At 59.8% G+C, this 24058-nt stretch overlaps 1 protein-coding gene across 4 annotated transcripts in view; it reads right to left on the bottom strand.

Moving 5' to 3' along the window:
• NTN1 (netrin 1) overlaps positions 1-24058 on the bottom strand; it is a 188903-nt gene that overhangs the window by 5029 nt on the left and 159816 nt on the right. For all 4 annotated transcript variants that reach the window (XM_053211778.1, XM_027047705.2, XM_053211777.1 and 1 more), the window contains exon 6: positions 14520-14594. In XM_053211778.1, the coding sequence (XP_053067753.1) occupies positions 14520-14594 (75 nt within the window). The remainder of the gene's footprint in view (positions 1-14519; positions 14595-24058) is intronic.

Raw genomic sequence — 24058 nt, 5'->3', positions numbered from 1 at the left:
AAAGTGGGCAGGGGAGAGCTGGGCTCAAACACGTTGGTGAAATTCTGGGTTAACCAAAGTCAAGAGGTTTCCTGACTGCAGGACTTTTCAGAGCCTTCAACCTACAAAGTGTGTATGTGTGTGTGTGTGTGTGTGTGTGTACGCATGTATGTTGGTTTCCCAAACAAAGGTGATGGCAGACCTCTCTGGCTAGCACATCTCAGGTTAGCAGAGCCCTGTGGGGTCCATCTGGGGAACTACTGGGGGGACGTACAATCATTCCAGGGGATAAAGGGAGGGGGTCTTTGTGCACTAACCCATCAAGGAAAACCTGGTCATCTTCCCCATCCCCATGGTCAGAACAGAGGACATCCCCCTTGCCGAGCCCACTGGCCACCCCTGCACCCTTCACCTTTGGACCAGGCTGAAAACTGCCCTGGCAGGTGAGTGGGCCTGAGCCATTCTGGAAAAGCAGCAGCAGATGACAGCTGAGGAAACCGAGTCACTGGCAGGCTCAGCCTCTCCGGCAACCACGAGGACATGTCCCCAGGGAATACCGATCGGTCACCCCCTGCCCACCTACGGCAGGTGTCCCGTGCTGGCCAGCCTCTCTCCAGGTCTGCCACCGTCACCCCCGGGGGCCCCGTGCCCCCCTTCCATCCCCGTGCTCAGCCCAGGACAACAGGCAGGTTCAGGGACAGCTGGGCTCAGGGGAGCAGCGAACACCACCCCACTCATCTTCTGGGGCGAGGGAAGTGGCAGATTTTCCCAGATTTTCATTTCAGCTGTTCCTGGACATCCTGAACTTTGCACTCCAGTGTGAGGGCTCCAAAGAATGGCTGCCATGGCAACCGTTTCCATGTTTTTTCGTCACCAAGGGACTCAACACTCAGTGTGAACTCCGAGGTGGGGTGGGGAGCCCTCCAGCCTGCAGAAGTGGCTGGGCCGTGTGTTTGACTGTGCAGACGGGGGTCACCGTGGCAACTGAGTGCCCCTCGGCTAAGCGACGGGGGAGCCAGCGTCCCTGAGAACCCCGGTTTCCTCTCCGTAGGACTGAGCTGAATACACAATGAGCCTCCCTCAGGATGCCACTGTTTCCCTGTGTGCGACCGCAGACCCCTGGCCCGTCCACGCTGGCCCCCGCCACCACCCCCCGCCAGCCGGGGGACCCCGGAGAACGCGGCTGTGACCCCAGGCACTGAGCGTCTGCTGGTGTTACGGGCTGAGCTGTGTCTCCCAGATTCATATGATGCAGTGCTAACCCCCCACCCCCGTTTGTCGGAGAGGGATGGTGCTCGGAGACAAGGTCTTAACAGATAATTAAGTTAAGACAGAGTTATTGGGGGCGGGGGGACGGCTAATCCAGTATGACTGGTGTCCTCGTGAGGAGAGGAGATCAGGACACAGACGCACGAAGAAAGACCCCACGAGGACACAGCGGGAAGACGGCCGCCAGCCGGCCAAGGAGAGAGGCCTCAGGAGAAGCCAGGCCTGCAGACTCCCTGGATCTCGGGCTCCCGGCCTCCAGAACCGTGAGACGATACATTTCCGTTGTTTAAGCTCAGTCCGTGGTACTCGCTTCTGCAGCCCTGGTGAGGGGTCCCAGCTGTGCTAAGGAGAGGCCGGAGAGAGCTGGCTGGCCCTCCGGGCCCCCAGGGGCCCTTCTTTGTCCCCAGAGCTGCAACAATGCGGTCCTTCACGGAGCAGGAGACCCTGCCCCACCTCTCCTGCTCTGGAGTCTCCCTCCCCTCAAGGAATTCCCTGGAACAACGGGCAGGGCATCCAAAGCGGCTGCCCACCCCACCCGTACTGGCCGGGCCTGAAGGGGATCCGCTTAGCACTGAGGACGCAGCCCAAAGCGGGACCCAGCCCCGGACACCTCGCCGTCCCCGAGAATCTGGGGGCCAAAGCAGCGGACACGGGTCCTCCTCCGACCCCAGTAGCTCCCTGGCCTTGCGGTGGGACGGCACGGGGCGGGGGCGGGGGAGGGTGGCGGGAAGATGCATGTGATTATGCTGGAAAACATCCACAGTTCCGCTGCCCTTGGCGACGCCTCCGCACATGACACAGCCCACCAAGTATGAGCCGCACACGCAGCGCACGGGCCAAGTCCCTGCAGCACATATACAGCTGAAAATATTCAAACTACACACTGAGACGGTGACCTCAGGCAGACCTGCTCCGCACGCCCGGGAGCGCACCAGGCACAGCCCAGCGCCAGGCCCGCCGGCCCTGCTGGCCGGGAGCCCGGAAAGACTGGGGTCTCCCAGCCCCCCCCCCCCGCCGAGGCCCTGCCCCACTGGGACGCCAGGCACAGCAGCCATGGGCAGCCCTGCCCGCCCAAGGACCTCGGTCCCTGAGGCTGTGCCCCTGACGCCCACATGACACTCACTCCCGGCCAATTAGCCTCAGCCCTCAGGACGCCTAAGCCCCCGCCGTCTGTGCACCGATGTCCTCAACTGACCTCAACGAGGACAGGATGGGGGGGATCCGGTGACGATCCCTCATCGTGCAGTCAGGAACGAGAGAGATGGGATTAGCCCCGGAAAGGCAGACCGTGAGATCAGTCTGGGACGCTAAGAGGCGTGCTGGGACCAGCCGGCAGGAAGAGGGACCGAGCCGCAAAGCCACAGTGGTCCTTCTCGGAGGCAGATGCTGGCTGGGAGGGGGAGCCTGGCCCCCACGCTGCTGGTGCCTCGGGCCCCTCTGTAAGCGACGCGCGGCCGCATCCCTGGGTCCACACCGCCAACACCCTCCCTTCCTCTGGGAGCTACACCCACAGAATGCGGGCTGAGGCTGGGCAACAGTTGCTAGTAAGCTGCTGTGCTCGTCGCTTGGAGCCCTGCTCTCTGCGCAGACAAAAGCAGGCATCGGGGTGTGGGACCCGGAGCCCGCGAGGCGGGATGGGTGAGGGCGGCTCTGGAAAGCCCAACCGAGCTGGGGCACCCGCGGGCTGCAGAGTGGAACAGATGCCCGTGGAAAAGCAAGGAGAGAGCTCACAGGCTCCGGGCAGCCGGGAGCTGGCCCCCCACGCCCCGGGCCTACAGGCCGGGCTGCACTTTGTCTCCCGGCCTTGGAGTCCCGGAATGCCCCACGTCTGCAGCCAGCAGCCGAACTCCGTGAGCAAGGCTGCGAGCAAGGCGGGGCCGCGGCCACCCCATGAGCAATGCCGGGGCTCACAGGAAGGACCTAGTAGCCACCGGGGCCGGGCTGTGATGACTGACTTCTTTTCTAATTCAAGCCTGTTGCTGGGCGGGCAGGGGCACGCACCTCCCCATCCCGTGACTCCAAGGGGCGAGAGGGGGACTGAGGGCCAGGCCGGGCCCCTTGGCTGGAGTCAGCAGTAACAGCCGTGGCCAGAGTCGAGCTGGTCTGGCCAAGGGGCGGGGGGCTAGCCCTGGGGGTCCTCTCGGCTGGGTGGGGGCATCCAGGCCATGGTGCTGGCTGTCCACGTGTCCTTCTATAGGAGCAGACCTCGGCCGTCCTTCCCAGAGCTCCCCGACCTCCGCAGGGTCCCAACGCGAGGAGACTCTCAGACCACCAGAAGCAATCTACGAAGTAGGACGCTCCAGGTCCTGTGCTTGGGTTCCTCCAAAGGGGGCCCCGCTGCCCTAGGGCAGGCAGCCTTGTTCGTCATCCCAAGCCTCGCTCCCCGGCTCCAGTCCTGGCCCAGGAGACTCACAGCCTGTCAGCTCTGGACCCTCGGAGGACCCGTCCTCCCGGCATAGCAGGAAGTAGCTCCAAGCTGACTTATGTCCCTGCTTGCAGGTTTGGGGGACCTCCTGCTGGCATCAAAGCTCCCTCCCGGCCTGGGCCAGGTTCTAGGAAAGCTCTTTCCTCAGCACAGGGCATATAGTAGTTGCTCATTCATCTGCTGGGGGAAGGGCTCTGGGGGAGGGCTCCAGGGGATGGGGCTTGGGGGGAGGGGCTCTGGTGGAGGGCTCTGGGGGATGGGGTTCCAGGGCAGGGGGCTCTGGGGGAGGGGCTCCAGGGGATGGGTCTGGGGGAGGGGCTCCGGGGGATGGAGCTTTGGTGGAGGGGCTCTGGGGGATGGGGTTCCGGGGCAGGGGGCTCTGGGGGAAGGGCTCCGGGAGACGGGTTCTGGGGCAGGGGCTCTGGGGGATGGGGCTCTGGGGGAGGGGCTCCAGGGGATGGGTCTGGGGGAGGGACTCCGGGGGATGGAGCTTTGGTGGAGGGGCTCTGGGGGATGGGGTTCCGGGGCAGGGGGCTCTGGGGGAAGGGCTCCAGGAGACGGGTTCTGGGGCAGGGGCTCTGGGGGATGGGGCTCTGGGGGATGGGACTCCGGGGGATGGGGCTCTGGGGGAGAGGGCTGTCAGCCATCTTTCTCTACCCACCAGCCTTGAGCCCTGGGACACCTCTGCGGGGAGGCTTCCTGCCGGCTGGAGGTCTCCTGGATTTATGGACTGCTCAGGGTGGGCCCCCAAGGGCGTCGCAGCAGCTGCCCCTCCCAGGGAGGCTTGGGTGGCCAGCCCGGGGCCTCCCCACCTCCCAGCCATACCTTCCTGTTGGGCCAGTCCAGCCAGGGAAGGCTTGTCACCCATCTGTCTCCAAGACAGCAGCCAGGACGAACGGGGGAGGACACTAACCCCACAGAAACCATTAAAACCATGCAGCCCCATAAATCTCCTGGTATAGAAAGTGTGTCATGAGCTGCAGCTGCTTTTATAAAATGCAGCTCTGACCACATGTTTCCCAGGCCCCCGTGAAGGTAAGAAGCAGCCGAGTACAGCCAAGTCCTGTTCTCGGAGATGCTGACCCGCCACGGGGGCCGGAGCAAGCGTGCGGGGTCGGGGGCGTGGGGCATCTGCGCGGGCCGATGCACCCTCGATGAGGTGTCACCACCTCCCCCATGAAATGAGGTGGAGAGCTGGAGGCTGGCTATGGCCAGGGCAGGTCACCAGCCACAGCCACCCACAGGGGTCCTCAGGCTTCCCGGGGCTGCCCCCTCCTGCGGCATCCGCACATTGACGTGAAGGCTGCCTTGGTTTTCCCTGCCTGCCCTGGTGCTGAGGCTCCATTCTTGGGAGAGGAGAGGGGGTCACGTGCCTGGGACCATCTGATTGCACAGGGGTCCCCGGAGGAGGAGGGAACATCCGGAGATCTGGGAATCGGAGAGCCAAAATCTGGGAGCCCCGTTCCCTGGGAAGCGGTCCCAGTCTTGCCTGGCCATCTGCACCCACCCCCCCCCCCACACACACACACACCCCACCCTCACAAGTGTGAAGGGGTCGGGAGACTGGCTGCCCTGCCTGGAGAGAGGCTCAGGCAGGAGAGTGACCTGAGCCCTGCCTGCTCGGTGGGGCCCCCTCTCCCAGGCAGGAGGAACCCCCCGTCCCCCATCCCCTACCCCTCACCCGCGGCGTGGCCACAGCTCCAGAGTCATCCGGAAGGATGGCCTCACACAGCCTTGGGAGACGCCCAACTCACCAAACGCACCTCCCAGCGCCCCCTGAGGGCAATGGTGAGGGGGGGCCTGGCGCTGGGAAACACCCCGCCCCCCGTGAAAGGCCCGGCAATGAGCACCGCCCCGGCCAGTGCGTCTGTGGGACCCTGGCCTCCGAAGCAGGGGAAGGCAAGAGGGCTGACCTCCCCTAATCTGGCCTCGGTCCAGGCCCCTCATCACCCCCTGGTCCCTCCGGGACCTGCGGCCTCCAGGACTCACAGAAAACGTGGCGCACAGGGTGCTTCTGGCCACAAACTGACAGCCGCCCCACAGTGGGGGTGTGGCCTATCGGGCCCCCCAACACAGCCCAGTTCCCCATTAAGCCCTCTGCCTCCAGCAAGCCCCTCCTCAAGAGCGGGAGCTCAAAGGGCAGCCCCCGCCCCCCACCCAGCTGGAGCCGGGAGCGGGGCATCCAGCAATCACTGGGCCTGTCATGCATTTGCACACCGGGCACCCTTGGCACACCACACCGGGCTCCTGCTCCTAAGTCACCCCACGCCTGAAGGACGGAAACTGCTTCCCCAAGAAAACCGGAAGACAGGGCCTCGGGCCCTGAAACAGCAAGCAGGCAGGGCCCAGCACAACACCAGGGTCCCAGGGCTGCTCCCGAGCCGGCCAAGTTCGCCTCGGGGAGTCGAGCGGGCGTCTGTGAGCTTGGAAGGGTGTTCCCGGTCCCACGCCTCGCCTCGCATCCCGCAGCCGGCCCTCGGGGCTGGTGGCTGGTGGCTGGGGCCTGGCTCCACCTCCCATCCCGGCCGGGCCATATGCAGGCAGGTGCTGGAAGATGACAGGGCAGGCCTTGGGCAGGAAGCCCCAGGACGGTGACCGGCGTGCTGGGGACCTCAGTGCCAAAGGCACTAAGCCCAGCGGAGGGGCAGTGTCAGAGCCACCCCACGGTGGGGAAATGCCCAGCTGAGACGAACACTGGTGCGGAAAATGCTGTGACCCTGGAGACAGGCCCCTGGTGAGCAGAAGACGGGTCTACCCCTCGAGGGTGTCCCCGGCCCCAACTCGGCCCCAACAATCCAGGCACCTTGGACAGATCCCTCCTCCCACCCCTCCGAGCCTCCGCATCCCCATCTGCATCTGTGAAATGGGAGGAGAGAGGAGACACCTTACATTAACCAGCCTTCCCCAGCCAGCCCTCCTTCCTAAAAACCGGTGCTCAGAGGAGAAGAGACTGTGAGAAGAGAAAATGGAAGGAAGCTCCAGGGAGGGCGAGATGCGGCTGGGAGCAGCCCCAGCCGCCCAGAGGCCCCTCTGGAGCTCAGCACTCTGCGGGCGGCTGCGGGGGCGGGGAGGGTAGTGCTGGGAGCCCAGAGCTGGGGACTCCCTGGGGATAGAGAGTCACCTTGCTGGGATGGGCCGCAGGAGACCAGGCAGCGCGGCACCCTGCGGGATCAGGGGCTCCTCTCAAGCTGTCCCTGGGGCCCGTGGGCCCTCCCTGCCCAACCTGGTGGTCACCCGCATTCCTCGACCTCCGCCTGCCTCATGCGGACCCCGCTCCGCATCTGGCCTCCATATGGGGCTGGCGCTCTGGGGGGTGGGGAGGAGAGGAGGTCACATCTGGCTGGGGAAATCGGAGGATGCCCACGGGGCCAGTGACTCCCAGGGAAGGGTCAGTGAGCCTCTGAAACACCAGGCCACGTGTGGCCAGCATCTGTGTCCCGCTCCCTGGAACGGCGGGTGATGCCTTGGGGGCCGGAGTGGCGTCTCCCAGCTTCAGCCGGGGGCCCTGCCAACTGCCTGGCTCCCCAGGAAGCTCTCCCTTTGGGGATCAGCCCCCCGGGTGCTCCTCTAACACGTGTACCCACACCCAAGCCCCGAGATCACAGGACGTTGCAGACACAGGAACTCTGGTTCTAGGACGGGGTCGGTAACCTGTCCGGCTCTCTGAACTTCAAGGGTTTGACCCTGATCACGGGAACAGCTACTGAACTCAAGGTCGAGAAAAGGAAGGGGAAGGGGTGTAAAGAGGCAGAGATGCCATCATTTGCTGAGGGGCCCCGTGTCGCTGGAACTGGTCAGGCAAACAGAAGCCCGAGGTGGGAGACTCGTCCCCGATCCCATCTGATTTCCAGCCTGAGCAGCTAGACCGGAGCCAGGCTCAGCCACAGTGTCCCCAGCGTCCCCCCTACACACGCCTTCGTGGCCAGCTTGGGCGCCCCCCCCCCCCACCCCCTCACGAATCCGCCCGTGACCTCCCTCCCCGACACCGCCATGCCCACCACCAGCACCCCCTGCCCACCCCACCGGCTCCGTCCATCACACCGGCTCCGTCATCTCCAACAGTCACCCCAACACCACTGTGACGCCTCCCGCTTGCTTCCCCGGGAGCGGAGAGTCAAGGATCCTGTGGGGAAACCAGTTCTAGAGCCTTCGAAGGGACTGCTGCGCCCACTCCGGGCCGCCCAAGGCTCAGCGCCCTGGCAGCACAGGAGACAAACCTCTCGGGCTCTGGAGTCCCTGGCCTCCAGCATCTTACCTCATTGCGACACAGCGTATCAGGGCGGGGAATGAAATTCCCTCCGTCCCAGGTGTTCAGTGAGCACGGGAGAGGGGAGGTGTGAGGTGTCCCATCAGGGGCCTGGCGAGGCCGCTCCTCTCCTGGGCTTCCGCATCCCCCGGGGGACCCAGGGCACACCTGGGGGTGCTGATGCCAGTCAGAGGCCCACGGGGCCCCCCAGAAAGCAGGAGTGTGGACAGGCACGCGCACACGCACAACCCGAGAGCCTGGTCCTTCCCCACAGGTGCCAACGGTGTCCCCTTTGGAGCCGTACCTCAGAAGCCATCCTTGCGGGATCTCAGGAGGAATCCTGGACCCAAACCGTCTTGTGGGAAGCATTCTGATTTTTCCATCTGCTGGTGCCAAACGTCTTTCAACAAAGGGGGTGACTAATAAACACTTCTGGGAACGAATAATTTTTCCAAGAACTGGCAAAAGTGAGATGATCTCACCTTTCAGAATGTGAGCTGTCTGTCTCCCCCCTCCCCCCCCCCCCCCCCCGCCCCACTAGCCTCTCCCCTGCCTCCCCGGCCTCCACCCCTGCCCCCAGCCTGTTTCCACTTCTGTGCCCGACGCCTTTCTCCCTCTGCCCGGGAGCCTTGCTCTGCCCTGTGAGCGCCAGCTACCGGGGCTCCCTCCTCCAGGAAGCCCTCCTGGAGAACGGGCCACACCCCGCTTGTGCCCACCTCAGGCTGGACGCTGCCCACACGTCCACCCTCCGTGCTCTCATCTGTGTGCCCGTCTCCCCTCCTCGACTGCAAGCTCCTTGAGGGCTGAGCCTGGGTCTCCTCCCCGTTAAGCTCAGAGCCCAGGACGGGGCACACAGCAGGTGCTCGGTGGGTGTGCAAAGAGGGGATGGCGGCGGGACTTCCCGGGCTGCGGTGAGAACACGTACGCACGTGAGCCTTCTCGCACACACACCACGCTGTCAGAGGAGCGCACATACTCTCGCACACACAGTCGCACAGGCACTCGCACGAGCAAACCCACATGCTGTCACACACGCACCCTTTCACGTGCACACATACATGCCTGCTCACATGCACCATGCGCTCACACCGATGTGCACACGCATATGAGCACACCCACGCACGTTATCACACGTACGCTCACACACGTGCACACGTGGGAAGACACGTGCAATGCGCATATACGGTCATACTTGCACACCTACACACCCACATGCTGTCACACACTCATGCGTGCACTCACAGGAGCCCACTCACACACATGCCCACACTCACACACACACACACAAGCATACACGCACATGCTCAGTCACACGAGCACACCCACAATGCTATCACACATGTACTCACGTGTGCACACTCACGGGCTGTCACACACACTTTTGCACACATGTATGCCCACTCGCACCACACATGCACACCGACGTGTGATCACATGAGCACACACGCTCACACACTATCACACAGCCACAAAGCTCTCACACAAACACACACATGTCCACCCACAGGAAAACACACCCACATGCTGTCACATGGGTGCAGTTGTACTTGCCACTTGCACACCCACATGCTGTCACACACTCGTGTGCACTCACAGAAGCACACTCATGCCCACACACGCCTGCACACATGCACACCCACATGCACGGTCACACGAGCACACCTGCACACGCTCACACGGTCACGTGCACACTCACAGTCCCGCGTGCACTCGCACACACGGCGTCACACATGCACACACACGCACCGTCACAGTGCACACACATGCTGTCCCACGTGCGCACACACGGTGTCACGCGAGCACGCTCACACAAAGGCCCGTCCCGCCCGGGCTGGGTGGTCCCGGGGACCCGGCAGGGATGCCAAGACACCGGACGATAACGGAAACTGTCTTCTGCGAACCAAACCACCGTCCCTCACGGAGCCGCGCGCTGGCGCCTTCTCAAGCATTTGCAAGGTGAGCCGGGTCCCCCTAGAGGGCGGCAGAGGGCTGGGGTGGCCCAGGAGAGGTGGGCGGAGGTGACCCCTGCCCCGAGGAGATGGCACCTGGCGCAGCGGGCTGCCATCTGGTCTCATCTAGAAGGGCGTCGTGTCCCCTTGATGACACCTGCATCTGACAGACTTGGAGCCTCAGGCCCAGGCTGCCGAGACTCCTGTCCAAAGTCCCCCAGCAAGTCGGGAACAGGTGCCTCCAGATCCCGGGCGGGTGCCCCCTTCTGTGCCCGGATGTGAGGGGCGTGGCTGGCGGACTCAGCCCCGAGGCCCGACCCGACCCCACGCCTTCTCGCTTTTCGCGGCGCCCACCCCAGCCCTACCCACGTGGGGCCCCCTCGTGTCAGGAACGTGCCTGAGACGACACAGGGCAGGACCGGCACAGCCCAAGCCAGCCACTGATCATTTCTCACCGCCCTGTTCCCCGCCCTCCCCGCCCCACCCCCGCCTTCCGTCCGCTGCCCAGGTCAGCGGGGTCCCAGATCCACGACCTCTGGCACGAAGAAGGGGGTCTGGGGCCTGCTTGTCACCTGGCGGGGGCGGCAAACCCGAGGTACTAATTAGCAGCTTCTGGAACACCCCGTGCGCTGGCTGGAAGCGAAGGAAACGCGTTTTCTAATTGGCTCCCTGCCGGGTGTCAGTCCGAGAGGACGCTCAGAGGCCCGCTCCCCAGTCCTCCCCGGCCCCCGCGGCTGCTCTGCCGGCCTCACCTAGCCGCCTATCCCCAGGCCGGGTCCCTCCTGCTCCTCGTGCCCCCGGGCTGGCCCAGGTCTGCCCTGGGTAGGGGAGGGATGCCCCCCACTCGCACTTTATCCGGGGCTCTACGGTCCCAGCATAATACAAGGAAGATTCTCTACAGAAGTCCTGCAATCCAATCACGAGACCTACCCACAGCCTCAGAGCACCCGTGCGCCCCCTGCACCCACCCCTGTGGGCACCACTCACTGCTTCTGGAACAAGCCTCTCCCCGACGGCCTGACGCCCACCCTGCTGGGCTCTTGGAGACCCTCCCCCTGCAATTCCGTCTCCTGACACATCTTTGTCCTGCCTGCTGCCTGACCACGCAGGCCTGGATGCTAAGCTGGGGTGGGGACTGCTCCCCGGCTTTTAGGTGACCCCAAGGGAATCAGGGTCAGTCTTGGGGGCCAGAAGCCCTCCAGGATCTTTGGGGAACAGGAGGGGACAGTGCCAGTCCGGGCCTCGAGCCAACAGGCTCTGGGGAACGGTCAGGAGGACGTAAAGGCAGGCGGCACGACAGCGTCAGAGATCGTCGGCTCCCCGAGGGGACGCCCCACTTCTCTCCTGCCTCTGCTGCCCCTCAAATGTCACCCAGCGGCACAACCGCGGGTGCCCGGGCAGCGAGTGTGGGGCAGGAGCTGGGTTGGCCTCCGTGAAGTCTTGCAAGGGTGGGCCCGCTGGGCTGTTCCTCACCCCTCCCGGCCTTGGGGCAGGACCCGGGTGAGGCTAAAGGTGATTCGAGAGCGGCCGCCCAGGGCAGGCCATTGTGGACCGAGCAGGACAGGCCTCCGTGGGCAAGACACCCGCCAGCTGGGTGACACGAGGGGACTGAAGCCAGCCGCCTTTGACACCACTGCTCTCGGATGATCCATGAGGAGCCAGGGGCTGGCAGGAAGGCGAGGGGTGGGCGGAGGGGTGGGGGGCAGATGGCAGAAGGAATCCCACCTTCCACACCCCCAGAAAAGATGTCCCTGCTGCCCGGGTGCCACGGCAGGTGCGGGGCTTCTGGAGTGGGGTGGGGCCCTCTGGGTTTAGAAAAAGAGGCTGTGCGGCTTGCCTGCTGGTAGGGGACAGGAGACCACTGAGGGGGACTAGGGTCCCTTGGAACATCACAGGTCAGGGAGGCAGAATCCAACATAGTAAGAAGAGAACAAAGTGGGGCCGAGTCAGATAAAACCAGGTGGAAAACAGGAGCTGTCCCGGGAATGTTTTTAAAAAGTCTAATTGTTCTTCCTTTACTTTGCAGCGAGAACAGGGGCTGTGGGCCAACACCTCACGGGACCGCCTGGCCCTTCCCTTCCTCCCTGTCCAGTTCTGGGCAGGTGCGGGGGCACAAGGCTCTTCTCTATGACCCCGGGCTCTCTGGGCCTGCGGAGACAGCCCGTGCTTGTCCCCAAGCCTGGGAACACGACGGAACCCTTGGGCCTTCCGGCCTGAGGCCTCATCTCTCAGAAGAGCGCCTGGACCCCAGCAGAGGCAGGATGCTTCTGGCGGAGAGGACGCGACCCAACCCGGGGCCCCTCCTTGTGGTCGTCACCAGGGCTCAGAGACGACTCAGGGCCCAGATCCTTTACCTTTAAACCATCTCAAAGTCTGTTATTTTCCGGGGGAAGGCAGATGTTCCTGCGGGCACTGTCGAGGGGCTTTGGGGAAGGTACTGTGGACCCCAGAAGGGTCTGGAACGGGGATCCCCACGGCCTGATCACGTCTGAGCCAGGCGGCCTGAGTCACTGGGATCCTGCTCTGGGCTCCAGTGTGGGGTGTGCACGCGTGTGCGTGTGGGCGTGTGGACAGACGCTCTCTCGGAGGAAAATGAGCAAGTTTTACGAGTTCTCAAAATTCCTTTGGGTTCCCTCGGGCCTCCTCATTCATTCGTTATGCTAAAAGGTCCCGACCACCATCCTTATCAAAGAAGAAAAAAACCACAAAAACGTGTTTGGTTCAAATGGCCGACCCAGGTTAAGACCCAGGTAAGACCCAGGTAAGACCTGGCTGGACGCCCTTGGGTCGGGGAGGGACGGACCAAGGTTCTCTTCCACCTGCTCTGCTCCCTTCCTCCCCTCCCCTCCTGCCCAACTGCCTGCCGACCAGCAGACGACACCCTTCCCGGGGAGCCCGTCAGGCACCCAGCCCTGTGCTGGCTGCTTGTAGACACAGCCAGCAGGTGCACGGCCTTCATGCTGCACACAAGGAAACGGAGGCTCAGAGAAGCAAGTGACGCGTCCCAGGTTCTACGGAAGGATTGGGGGCAGACCTGGGAAGCTGCACAGGCGTGAGAAGCCAGAGCAGGGCTGGGGGCCGGGGGGACAGGGCTGCCGAGGCCTCGGATGGGGAACTCGCCTCCGAGAGGCCGACTGCAGAGGGACAGACGGGACTGGGCAACACCCAGCGGGAGCGGGGAGGGTGGACCGTCCGTGCAGGAGGCGGCGGCTCAGCCCCCGTCCAAATCGGCCGGGCCCACCAGCCTGGGGGGAGGCCCGGATGGTGGAAGCCACACCGGGCCCGGGTTCAGGACCCCTCAGGCCCGCATCCAGGCAGCAGTGACCTCCCGGCCGGGTGACGGGGGCCTCGGCTGCCCACACGGATGCCCGGCTCTCTGCACAGGGGCCTTCCCCAGCTGTGCCCGCAGATGCTCCTGGGACTTCTGTCCACCGGGCCGGCTCTGAAGTGCCCCCCAGCTCGCTGTGCACATCTGCCCGGGGGCCCTGGGGGCTTCCTCACCTCCGGCGGCCTCCCCAACTGCTTCCCACCCACCGCGACCGCAGTCAGGCCTTGCCCCTGCATCACGTGATGTCTGGCCAGCAGCAGGCCCCCAGCCAGCACAGACGCGCTCAGGTAGCAGAAACCACAAACCCGGCTCCCGACCACAGGGAGAAGGGGTGTGGGGAGCATGGCCTGGAGTGAGTGACGGGCTGAGTCGCCCCTTCCCGCCGAAAGGGGCCTGATGGCTCGAGTGACAGGGCACCTGCACGGGGCTCCTGGGGCCGCCAGCCCCAAAGCTCCCAGCTGCAAAACCCCTTTGGTGACCCCCGCAGCTGCGTTCAAAGTTCAGGTACATCAGAATTGTCAGCACACCCTTTAAAATGCAGATTCCTAGGTCCACCTCAGCCCTGCAGGGTCGACCCCTGGAAGGAAGAGGCTTCAGAAATACGAATTTTAGGGGCGCCTGGGTGGCTCGGTTGGCTCAGCATCAGACTCTTGATCTCGGCTCAGGTCACGCTCTCACGGTTCATGAGTTCAAGCCCCACATTGGGCTCTGTGCTGACAGCGCACAGCCTGCTTTGGATTCTCTCTCTCCCTCTCTCTCTGACCCTGCCCCACTCTCTCTCTCTCTCTCTCTCTCAAAATAAATAAAAATTTAATTTAAAAAAAAGGAATAGGAGTTTTACACCCTTGGAGCTCCCACCGCCTTTCCTGAAGAACCCCACTTTGAGCACCGGAGGGAGACTCAAGTTGGAAGCCCATAGAATGGATGAGGGCACCGAAAACCAGAGAGGTAAAGCGACTAGTCTGAGGCCGCACAGCAGCCCCCCCTCCCCATCTCCGGGACAGAGTGAAGACCAGAGGCCAGACTGGGCATCCCAGCCGCAGGGGAGCCCCACTGGCCTGGATGCCAGATTCTCCTCCCTGCCAGGGAGAGAACCCAGCCCTCACACCCCGCGGCCCCTCCCGCCCCACGGCCCCTTGCCTCCGAGGACCCAAGTGGAAGAGGTGACAAGCTCGTTGGGCGTGGGATGCCACCAGCCGGGCCCCTGGCCGGTCACAGGGACTCCACGACCAGCACGCAGCCTGGACCACGTGCAACCGAGCCCCACTCCCGGCTGGTCACGTGGCCCCGCTGTCCCCGCCAGACAAGGGGACTCACACTCACCATAGTCCTTCCTGCAGTACTTTTTCATGTTAATCTTCAGCTTCCCTTTCGAGGCCTTGCAGTAGGAATCGCAGTCTGCAGGGGAGGGAGAGCACAGACAAAACCTAATTAGGCTGGCAATGAATAGGCGGCAGGCCGAGTAGGAGGCCTGCCTCCCCAGATACCCAGAGGCCTGCGATACCCTCGGGCCGAGCGGGCGGCCATTCAGGGCAGGCCCGGCCTTCTGAAGAGGCGCCTGGGACAAAGGCCCCCCCCCCCCCCCCCCGGCCGACCCACCCCCCCTGGGGCCTGACGAATCCCTCCTCCGCTGCCCGCAGCCCCCCTCGGCCTCCGTGAGGGATGCGGGGGGCTCTCGTATTGTGCCACCCAGGGCTTCTGAGCGCCACACAGATTCCCCCCACCCGGTTCTTAAGACACAACTGGAGCCTGATTAAAGCCGATAGAGGCCTCATTGTCACCCCGTGCCCTGGGCCTGTGTCAGGCGCTGGCTTTCATGGCGCGGGGCCTCTGGCTGGGGTCAGACCCCAACAAAAGAGGTCACGGAGGAAATTAGCAGCCCATGAAGCATTAGAAAGCCCCTTTGGTGTCCACTCTACTGGAGTGTGCAAATAGAATGTTCCACGAAGAAGAGTTCAGTTCTAATGGGCCCTACTGCTGAGAGCCAGGGCTGCTGGGCCTGCGTCCGCGGGGTATCACTTCGGGGGCTTCCCGGAGCCAGAGCGTGAGCCAGGCGCGACGTGCGGGGCCCTGGGGCCTGCCAAGATCCAGCCTGCTTCTCCCCCGGGGGCGGCCTCTGTCCACCCGAAGCAAACCTCCAGCCTCGGCCCAACCACGCCCTCTCCCCCACCAGCTCTTCCCGCTCCGGTGATGCGATTCCTTTGCTGGATCCGTGTGTGATGTGACACCCTCATTAGCGCGACGGCCAGCCCAGCCCAGAGGGGCCCAAGAAGTCGCCCCGGCCCGCCCTGCACCACCGGCCGATGGGTCTCGCTCAGTTCTTTGATACGTGGGTGATACTCCCTTCCGGCAGATAAGAAACCCGGGACTACCCGCCCGGTGCATCTTGGAGAGCCGGTGCCCCGGCTGGGCCTCAGACTCAGATCTGAGATGCTGCTCGATTACTGCACTAGGTTATGCTGAGCAGTGTCTCTGCAAACCAACGGATTCCCTCAAAAGTGGGCCGTTACGCTCAGAGCTGGGGACGCACACACCGCTGGTGGGGAAGCGGGCTGGGGGCTTGGACGGTCCAGCCTGGTCTAGGAGCAGACACAGCATCGGGCAGTGGATGTGAGCTGGGCATGTGTCCTGGTGACGGGTGAGGAGAAGGGGGCTACAAAGGTCACATACACACAAAGAGGTGACCGCCCCAGGAACAGGTGCCATCCCTCACTCTGCAGAGGGGAACACCAAGGCCAAGGTGGGGGTGAGCAATGATTTGTGTGGGGGCACAGGACAAAGCGAGAGCAGCAAATCAGGCCTCCCAGTGCATCTGCCCCCCTGCCCCCATCATGGCTCCGATAGGCAGAAGAGAATATTCAGAGACTTCCCGAAATTTCCTGAGATTTCGCTAAAGTCAGCCTCTGGCCCCATGGGAGGTGGATGCCTCCTTCCAAGTTCTGGAATTCACTGACTGGTGCCTCGGTTGAAGGAAAAACAGCTCCATCCCACTGCCCTGAGGACCATGGGCCTGGCAGCCCCCTGCCCCCTCCTGAACCAACTTCCTGGGGCACCTGCTTGGGTACCAGTCTCAGGAAATGGGGGAGAAAAGCAGCCCCTCCTCCTGCTGCCCTGTGGTCTGAGTCCTTGGACCTGAGCCCTCGCCCACCCGCTGGGAGGCCCCACCCACCCCCCAGGATGCCCCGCCCACCTGCCAGGAGGCCCCCCCCCCCCTCACCGGCCAGAGGGCACCTGTCAGGATGCTCCGCCCACTCTCCAGGAGGCCCCGCCCACCTGCCAGGAGGCCCCGCCCAGGAGCACCAGAGGCCCTAAGTGCTGGCTGGCTGGTGACCGCAGCAGGGGCCTCTCGGGACGCAGGATCTGGGTTGTCCAGACACAACAGCCTGCATTCTGTGGCCAAGCCCGAGAGGTCAATGTGAGGTGATGGTGGCCCGAACGCACACATCAGTGGCACTGGCACCATGACCGCCACAGCGCGCTTCACCCGTGGGAATGGCTGCTCTTGGCCACATCTCCGCCAGCTCAGGGACAGATGACGCTCAGAGCAAAGCCACCACTGCGTCTGAACCCGGGTTGTGCGTAAGTCCTTGCGGTCCTGAGCGAGCTGGCTCGAGTCCCTCCCTGCCCTCTCCACTGAGGGAAGCGAATTGGAATACGAGCAGGGCTGGGTGACGTTATTCCTGGGGCAGCCTTGAATCCACTCTCGTCGCTTCCTTATTATTTTTACGAAGGTCGAACGTCGTTGGCCCGCGTCAGGGCTTGCATTCCAGTCTGCAGGAAATGCCCCACACCCTGCCTCCCCGGCACCAGGGCCAGACACACCCCCTCCGTCTCAGCCCGGGGCACACAGCCCAGGCAGTCAGCGCTAGTCCCACCTGAAAGCCAGGAAGGTTCCAGAGCATCCGCCACAAGTCAGCCCGGCACCGTGGGGCTGGAGGGACGGTGGCCGCACCCCGCGACAACCTCCCGTGACACCTTCGGCCCTGGCGCCCTCCTTTCCCTCCTGGTAACATCCACAGCTCCTCCTTCCGGGGCCAAGAATCCACCTGGCACAGAAACCGTCTTAGAACGTGTGGCGTGCATCCCTGCCTAGTGAGACCCTGCTTGACAAAGCCTCGGTGGGTCCCCGTGACTATCGAGACCCAGCACCTCAATGGCAGCCCCTCAACATTACCAACGAGGCACGAGGTGTGAGCCCTCGGCCCTGACAATTAGCCGCCTTTTAGAGATGAGGCAGTCTAGCTGGAAAACTCCTGCTAGTCACACCCCGGTTGGTTCCCAACCCGGGGCCCTAGGGGATGGAATTACCCAGAAGCTTTAAGAAACACTGATGTCTGAGTCCCACTCCCAAGACATTCTGATTTCACTGGTTTAGGGGGCATGTCCCGATTTTGTTTTAAGTTTTTATTTATTTATTTATTTATTTATTTATTTATTTATTTAGAGCGAGCGAGCGAGCAGGGGAGGGGCAGAGAGAGAAGGAGAGAGAGAAGAATCCCAAGCAGGCTCCTAGCTGTCAATGCAGAGCTGGATGCGGGGCTTGAACTCATGAACTGTGAGATCGTGACCGGAGCTGAAATCAAGAGTCAGGTGCTTAGCCAACGAAGCCACCTAGGTGCCCCTGCATGTCCTGAGTTTTAATTTTTTTAATGTTTATTTTATTTTTGAGAGAGACAGAGAGACAGAGCATGAGTCGGAGAAGGAGAGAGAGAGAGAGACGGAGACACAGAATCCAAAGTAGGCTCCAGGCTCTGGGCTGTCAGCACAGCCCCCGACATGGGGCTTGAACCCACGAACCATGAGATCATGACCTGAGCTGAAGTCGGACACGTAACTGACTGAACCACCCAGGTGCCCCTGTCCTGACTTTTTAAGTTCCCCAGGTGAGTCTGATGCGCGGCCAGGGTCCTAGGAGTCACTCCTGGAACTAACTATAGGTGTGGAAGGTAGGGCCAGGGTGCCCAGGGCACCCAGACTGGCAGAGGAAAGGCCCAGAGATGTGGTTGTTGACTCAAAGTGGAGGGCGCTCACGTAGAGCGCCTGCCCTTACCAGGCACTGGTAAGCATTTACAGTTGTATCTGTTTTCACTTTGGTGTGTGAGTTGTGGGGTGAGAGCAGGGGTCCTATGTCTTTCCTTCTGGTCCACCAGAAACACCTCTTTTTTTTTTTTAATTTTTAAAAAATTTATTATTTTTGAGAGAGAGAGAGAATGCACGTGTGAGCAGGGAAGGCGGAGACAGAGAATCTGAAGCGGGCCCTCTGCTGTCGTCAGCATAGAGCCTGACATGGGGCTCGAACTCACAAACCGCGAGATCACGACCTGAGCTGAAGCCAGACGCTTAACCGACTGGGCCACCCCAGTGCCCCCATCAGAAACACTTCTTAGGTCAGTGTGCCTGTTGTCAAAAAACGTTCCCTATCCCCTTCAGAGTTGCCGGTTCCGATTTGGTTGTGGGCTAGGAATGCAAAGACCAAGACCGTTAGAAGTGTGCAGAAAACACGGGTAACCCGGCTTCGAATGAGGGAAACGGAAACACTCTTCTTTGGGTAAAGTGAATGACGCCCGGAACATGGACACCGTGGCAGCTATCTGGCTGCTTGTGCACTCTTTGTTTGGGTTGTATTCCAGAGAACTGAGGTCACTGGACAAGTGGTCCCTGGATAGGGAAAATGTTCCTGCACTTCCTTCTTTGATCAGATGCACACACAGCTAAGGAGCCTGCTGCGGGACGGACAAGCCACAGCTTTTACACGACGCAGTCCCGACTCCTTCAAAATGGCACATCTACTGGGCAGCTCCCGTGGAGCCTCTCCTTGTTTTGTTCCAAAATAGCTGTAAAGACGATGGGGGGGGGGGGGGAGAAATTCACGCTAACGCCAAAAACTAAACTGATAGATGACCCAATGTTGGAATCTGGGAGCAATCTTTATTAATTAAAGGCAGATGGTGGTGAAACAAGCAAAACCTGTCCCAGGTTTTACCTCGAGACGCAGCCTTTTGTCTGATGAACAGAAAAGATCTTGAAAAAAAGAGAGGACACAGAGGCAAAACCACCAGAAAACAAAGGGGCAGGAAGTGGGTGGGGGCATCGGCGGTGGTTCCCTCCTCCAGGGAGAGGATTCTTTTTTTTTTTTTTTAATGTTTTATACATTTTTTAGAGAGAGCGCGCGCGCGCGGCTGAGGGGCAGGGAGAGAGAGGGAGAGAGAATCCCAACCAGACTCCACACTGTCAGTGCAGAGCCCCATGTGGAGCTCGAACTCATGATCCGGGAGATCACGACTGGACCCAAAGTCAAGAGTGGGATGCCCAACCGACTGAGCCGCCCAGGCACCTCTGAACTTGCATTTTTATCAAGATCACTAGTGCAGAGAATGAGGAGACCAGGCAGTGCAGACAGCAGGATACCATCTCTACAGAGCAAAAGTGAATTGAGGGAAAATGCTGGTAGGACCTGAGAAGCAGGGAGGGAGCTGCACACATTCCCCCTGCCATCCAGCTTGGAGCTGAGATGAGAATCCGTCTGTCACGCCAGTAGAGGGATCTGCAAATTTTTTCTTTTTGCAAAGTGCCAAACAGCAAATATCTTCGGCTTTGCAGGCCATACGGTCTCTCTCACACGTATTCAAACTCTGTCACCACGGCTTCAAAACAGACACAGATGACATGTAACTGAATGGGCATGGCAGGCTAAAAAAGATCTAAAAAGGCACCACCTCTATGCAATTGGACAAGAAAGCCATAAGGGAAGACCACTTGAGCTGAAGAGACTGTACCATACAATAGTACACAGAGTGTGACACAGGAGAGAAAGAACTGGGAAAACCAAAACCGAAGCCAAAACCTAAAAACTCAGAAGCACCGTTAAAATCCACTTTGGCGGTTGGTGAGATCGAGCCCCATGTCGGACTCTGTGGGGATGGCACGGAGCCTGCTTCAGATTCTCCCTCTCCTTCTCTCTGCTGTGCTCCCCTGCTTGTGCTCTCTCTCTCAATAAACAAACAAACAAACAAACAAACAAACATAAAAAACCCTCCTTTGGAAGCAGGAAAAAGAAATCATACTGGAGAAACCTGATTCAGACACAGAGAGAATAAACTGGAGAGACACTCGTGAATTCTAGAGGAAAAGGATAAAGACACAGAAACCACAAAAGAGAAAGTGGTAAGGATATAAGAGAGACAGTGGAGCGGGAGACAATGCAGCAGAAGTCAAGTGGAACAGAAACAAGAATCAAAGATTGGGCTCTTGAGCTAAAGGCAGACCTACATACACACAGGGAGAAGGTTCATGGATGTTTTGGAAAAACACCAAGGAAAAGACACCAACACTCAGACATGTCTCTGCACGACATACAAAATACCAGGATGAGAGAAAATTCTATATGGATGAAAAATCAACAAGAAGCCGGCCAGGTGACCATGGAACAATGTTCATAGGAGGAGGGAAAAGTCTGTTGGTCTAGGATTTTTATACCCAGCTAGACTGTCTCATATGTGTGCGCACCGCAAAGAACAGAAGGCGTTCTTCAGTGTGAAAGATCCCAGACAATATTCCAATCGTGTATCCTTTTTTGAGGGAGATACTCGAGAATGTTTTCCAAACAACCATGAAATGAATCAAAAGTAAGAGTTTAAGAGGGGGAAGTCTTGGTGAGCCTTGATGAGATTGTACAGTATGAATGCGCCGGTGATGGGCTCTGAAACCAGCCCTTGTGGACATTTCATATTTGGTTCTAAAACTGAAGGCAAATATCAAAATAATTTAAAAACTTTTTTTAATGGTTATTATTTATTTTTGAGAGAGAGAGACCGAGTGCAAGCAGGGGAGAGGCTGGGACAGAGGGAGACACAGAATCCAAAGCAGGCTCTAGGCTCTGAGCTGTTAGCACAGAACTGGATGTGGGGCTTGAACTCACAAACTACAAGATCATGACCTGAGCTGAAGTCAGATGCTAACCAACTGAGCCACCCAGGCACCCCTCAAAATAATTTTTAAATTTTTGAAAGGGAACATCAGGGAATGAGTATATATAAGGACATACATGTATGAATAAGGATAAAGTGTAGCCTGAAATTTTAGATCATATTAACAAAGACTAAGCAGTAGAATGGGGTGGGGATACAATTCTTAGTCTTAAGTAGGTAAAAATTAAGAGATGCTGTTTCATGTTTGACTCTAACAAATAAAAGCCATTAGATCAAATAGTGCTTTCAAAAAACTCAAAGGCAACCACAAAACACCAGAGAATACGGGAAATATGTTACAGGTAATATGGGGGCGCCTGTCTGGTGAGGTCAGTAGAGCATGTGACTTTTTTTTTAATTTATTTTGAGAAAGAGAGAGACCAAGCAGGGGAGGGGCAGAGAGAGAGGGAGAGAGAATCCCAAGCAGGCGCCGCACTGTCAATGCAGAGCCCGATGAGGAGCTCGATTTTACGAACGATGAGACCATGACCTAAGCTGAAATCAAGAGTTGGACGTTTAACCAACCGAACCACCCAGGTGTACCAAGCACGAGGCTCTTGATCTCATGGTTGTGAGTTCGAGCACCACATCGGGTGCAGAGATTACTTAAAAAAAATTTTTTTTAATAATTATAGGGGGGGCGGCAGAAAGAGAGAGTCCGAAGCAGGCTCTGCACCATCAGCACAGAGAGAGATGAGGGGCTCCAACTCCCAAACCATGAGATTCTGACCTGAGCTGAAATCAAAAGTCAGTCACTCAACTGACTGAGCCACCCAGGCACCCCTGAAGCAGTTTGTTTTCAAAGCTTACAACACTGAAAGAAGAAGCTGTAAGCTTCTTTACGGAAGTTATGTTCATCACTAAGTAACAAAGAAGTTCGCCCAGTAATAAAAATGGAGAGAATGTTCTGTGTGGAATAATATCTTATTGAAATACATTAACCAAAAGGTATTAGCAACACACAAAGGAACGGACAGACACATAAGCAGTAAAAGGATGCTAAATTAATTCCAAAAGAGCTGGAAATGTACAGGCCACATTTCCCAACCGCATCGTAATAAACAGGATTTATTCCTAAACAGAAAACAATGAAAACAAATGCACTCGATTCTAGAAGTTAGAAAGTGAGCAAAACAACATCTGAAGGGAGCTGGGGGAAAAGATTAACAACAGAAGTAGAAGGCAGGGGGACAGAATAGCAGAAAAACTCACAAGATGCAAACACTCCCAAGAAATGACTCTCAGGAAAGCCCCCGAACCAATAAACTCCAGCAAAAACAAAAACAACAAAAAACAAAACAAACAAACAAAAACCCAAAACAACAACAACAACAACAACAATAAACCAAGCAAACGAAGACCAGACAAAACACTGTCAGGTCTAATTATGAATTAAGAGAGAAACCTCAGATACGCTTCAGGAAGTAATGAGGGAAAGCAGTACAACCCACGGTCTAAAGAACATTTTACAAAGTATAGAGCTACCGTAGATAGCTTTAGGCTGAAATCTTGGACACTGAATGAAAGGCATTACTTTGTAGCAAAACGTCAACGACCAAGTCGGACTAAAGAAGAGAGAACTCATCTTCAGAAAACCCTGGATCCGATGCTACTTGATCTGGGGCAGAAACACAGAAAAAGGTGGAAATCGGTGAGCAGGACCATGTGGAAGTCCCTAAAATCGATCATTTTTCAACTTAAAAAAAAAAAAAGGGAAAAGCAGTGTCCTACTCGTTCGACGCTGAAATAAAAACCAGCAGGAGCGCGTGCACCCACAGACCCTGCAGACCAGCTGACTGATCTCATTCAGCAGCCGACCCCGCGTTTTGTGCCCGGCACAAATGACTCTCAGGAAAGAGGGTCCCGTCCCCGCCGGACCAGTGGCCGGGCCCCCCGGGCGTCTCCGCACAGGAGCAGAGAGTGAGGGGTGGGCCCCCGCTCTCTCGGGGGACCCCCTGGGGCTCGAACTGAGGGTACGGATCAGTACAGTGAGATCCGCAGGGGCCCCTACGCCAGGGTCACCTGCCAGTCCGATCCTCCTCCCCGGAAAGACGGGGACGGCCAGGGACGGACGCGGGGACCAGAGAGAGCCGCCGAGGCCCGGAGGCTGCCGTCTGCAGCTCGCAGCAGGCCCATCCTGGCCGGCTGGCGTCCTGGCTCCTCCTGGGAGCAGCCGACCTCCCTTTTATTCCCCCCACCTGCTCCCCGGACCAGCCCGCAGCCAAGAGCCAAGAGGGGGCCCTACAGGCCCAATCCCAGCGGCTGAGCCGCTCCCGTCCTCTCCCACCACCTCGGGTAACTCACCCCTCTGATCTGCCTCCTGTGCCCCAGGTGCCAAAAGTCCTGCTGGGCAAGCCTGCTCGCCAGATCGAGGCTCATCTCCGAGCATATGGCAGGCGGGGCCCAGCGTCCCCCGGTTGGAACCAGGGGCACTGCATCTGGCACCTCCCTCGGAGCAGGGCGGGGAGCTGGCCAAGGTCTCGCTCTGAGCAGCACCCCTGCCTCTCTGCTTTTGGGCTGTCGTCGGGCTCGGGAAGGTGGGGGAGACGAGCAAGGGACACCAGCCACCGCGGTCCATCCCCAGGCTGAGACCTGCAGGGCCGGGTGGGCTGCTAGGCGCAGGGGAGGGGGCTCCTGGTCCCCACCCCCCACCCCCCCTCCGCTGCCGCCTGGCCAGGGTGGAAAAGTTCAGGGGGCAGGGCTAGGAGGGACACCTGGCTGGCTCCATCCACTTCGACTGGGCCGCTCTGTCCACCAGCAGCTGGCAAAAGGCAGGTGAGGCCAGCCTGTCCGGAGAAAGTGTGTTTGGGCTCCGCCCGACCTAGAACCACAAAGCCTCTCAGACCTCCTCAGGCCAGAGTCCCATTGGCACACGGTGGGCGCCCGGGGGCTTCA

This window comes from Acinonyx jubatus, chromosome E1, assembly GCF_027475565.1.
Source record: "Acinonyx jubatus isolate Ajub_Pintada_27869175 chromosome E1, VMU_Ajub_asm_v1.0, whole genome shotgun sequence".
NCBI classification, from domain to species: domain Eukaryota; kingdom Metazoa; phylum Chordata; class Mammalia; order Carnivora; family Felidae; genus Acinonyx; species Acinonyx jubatus.
Note: the sequence above shows the minus strand (reverse complement) of the source record. Positions and strands in the feature narration are given on the sequence as shown.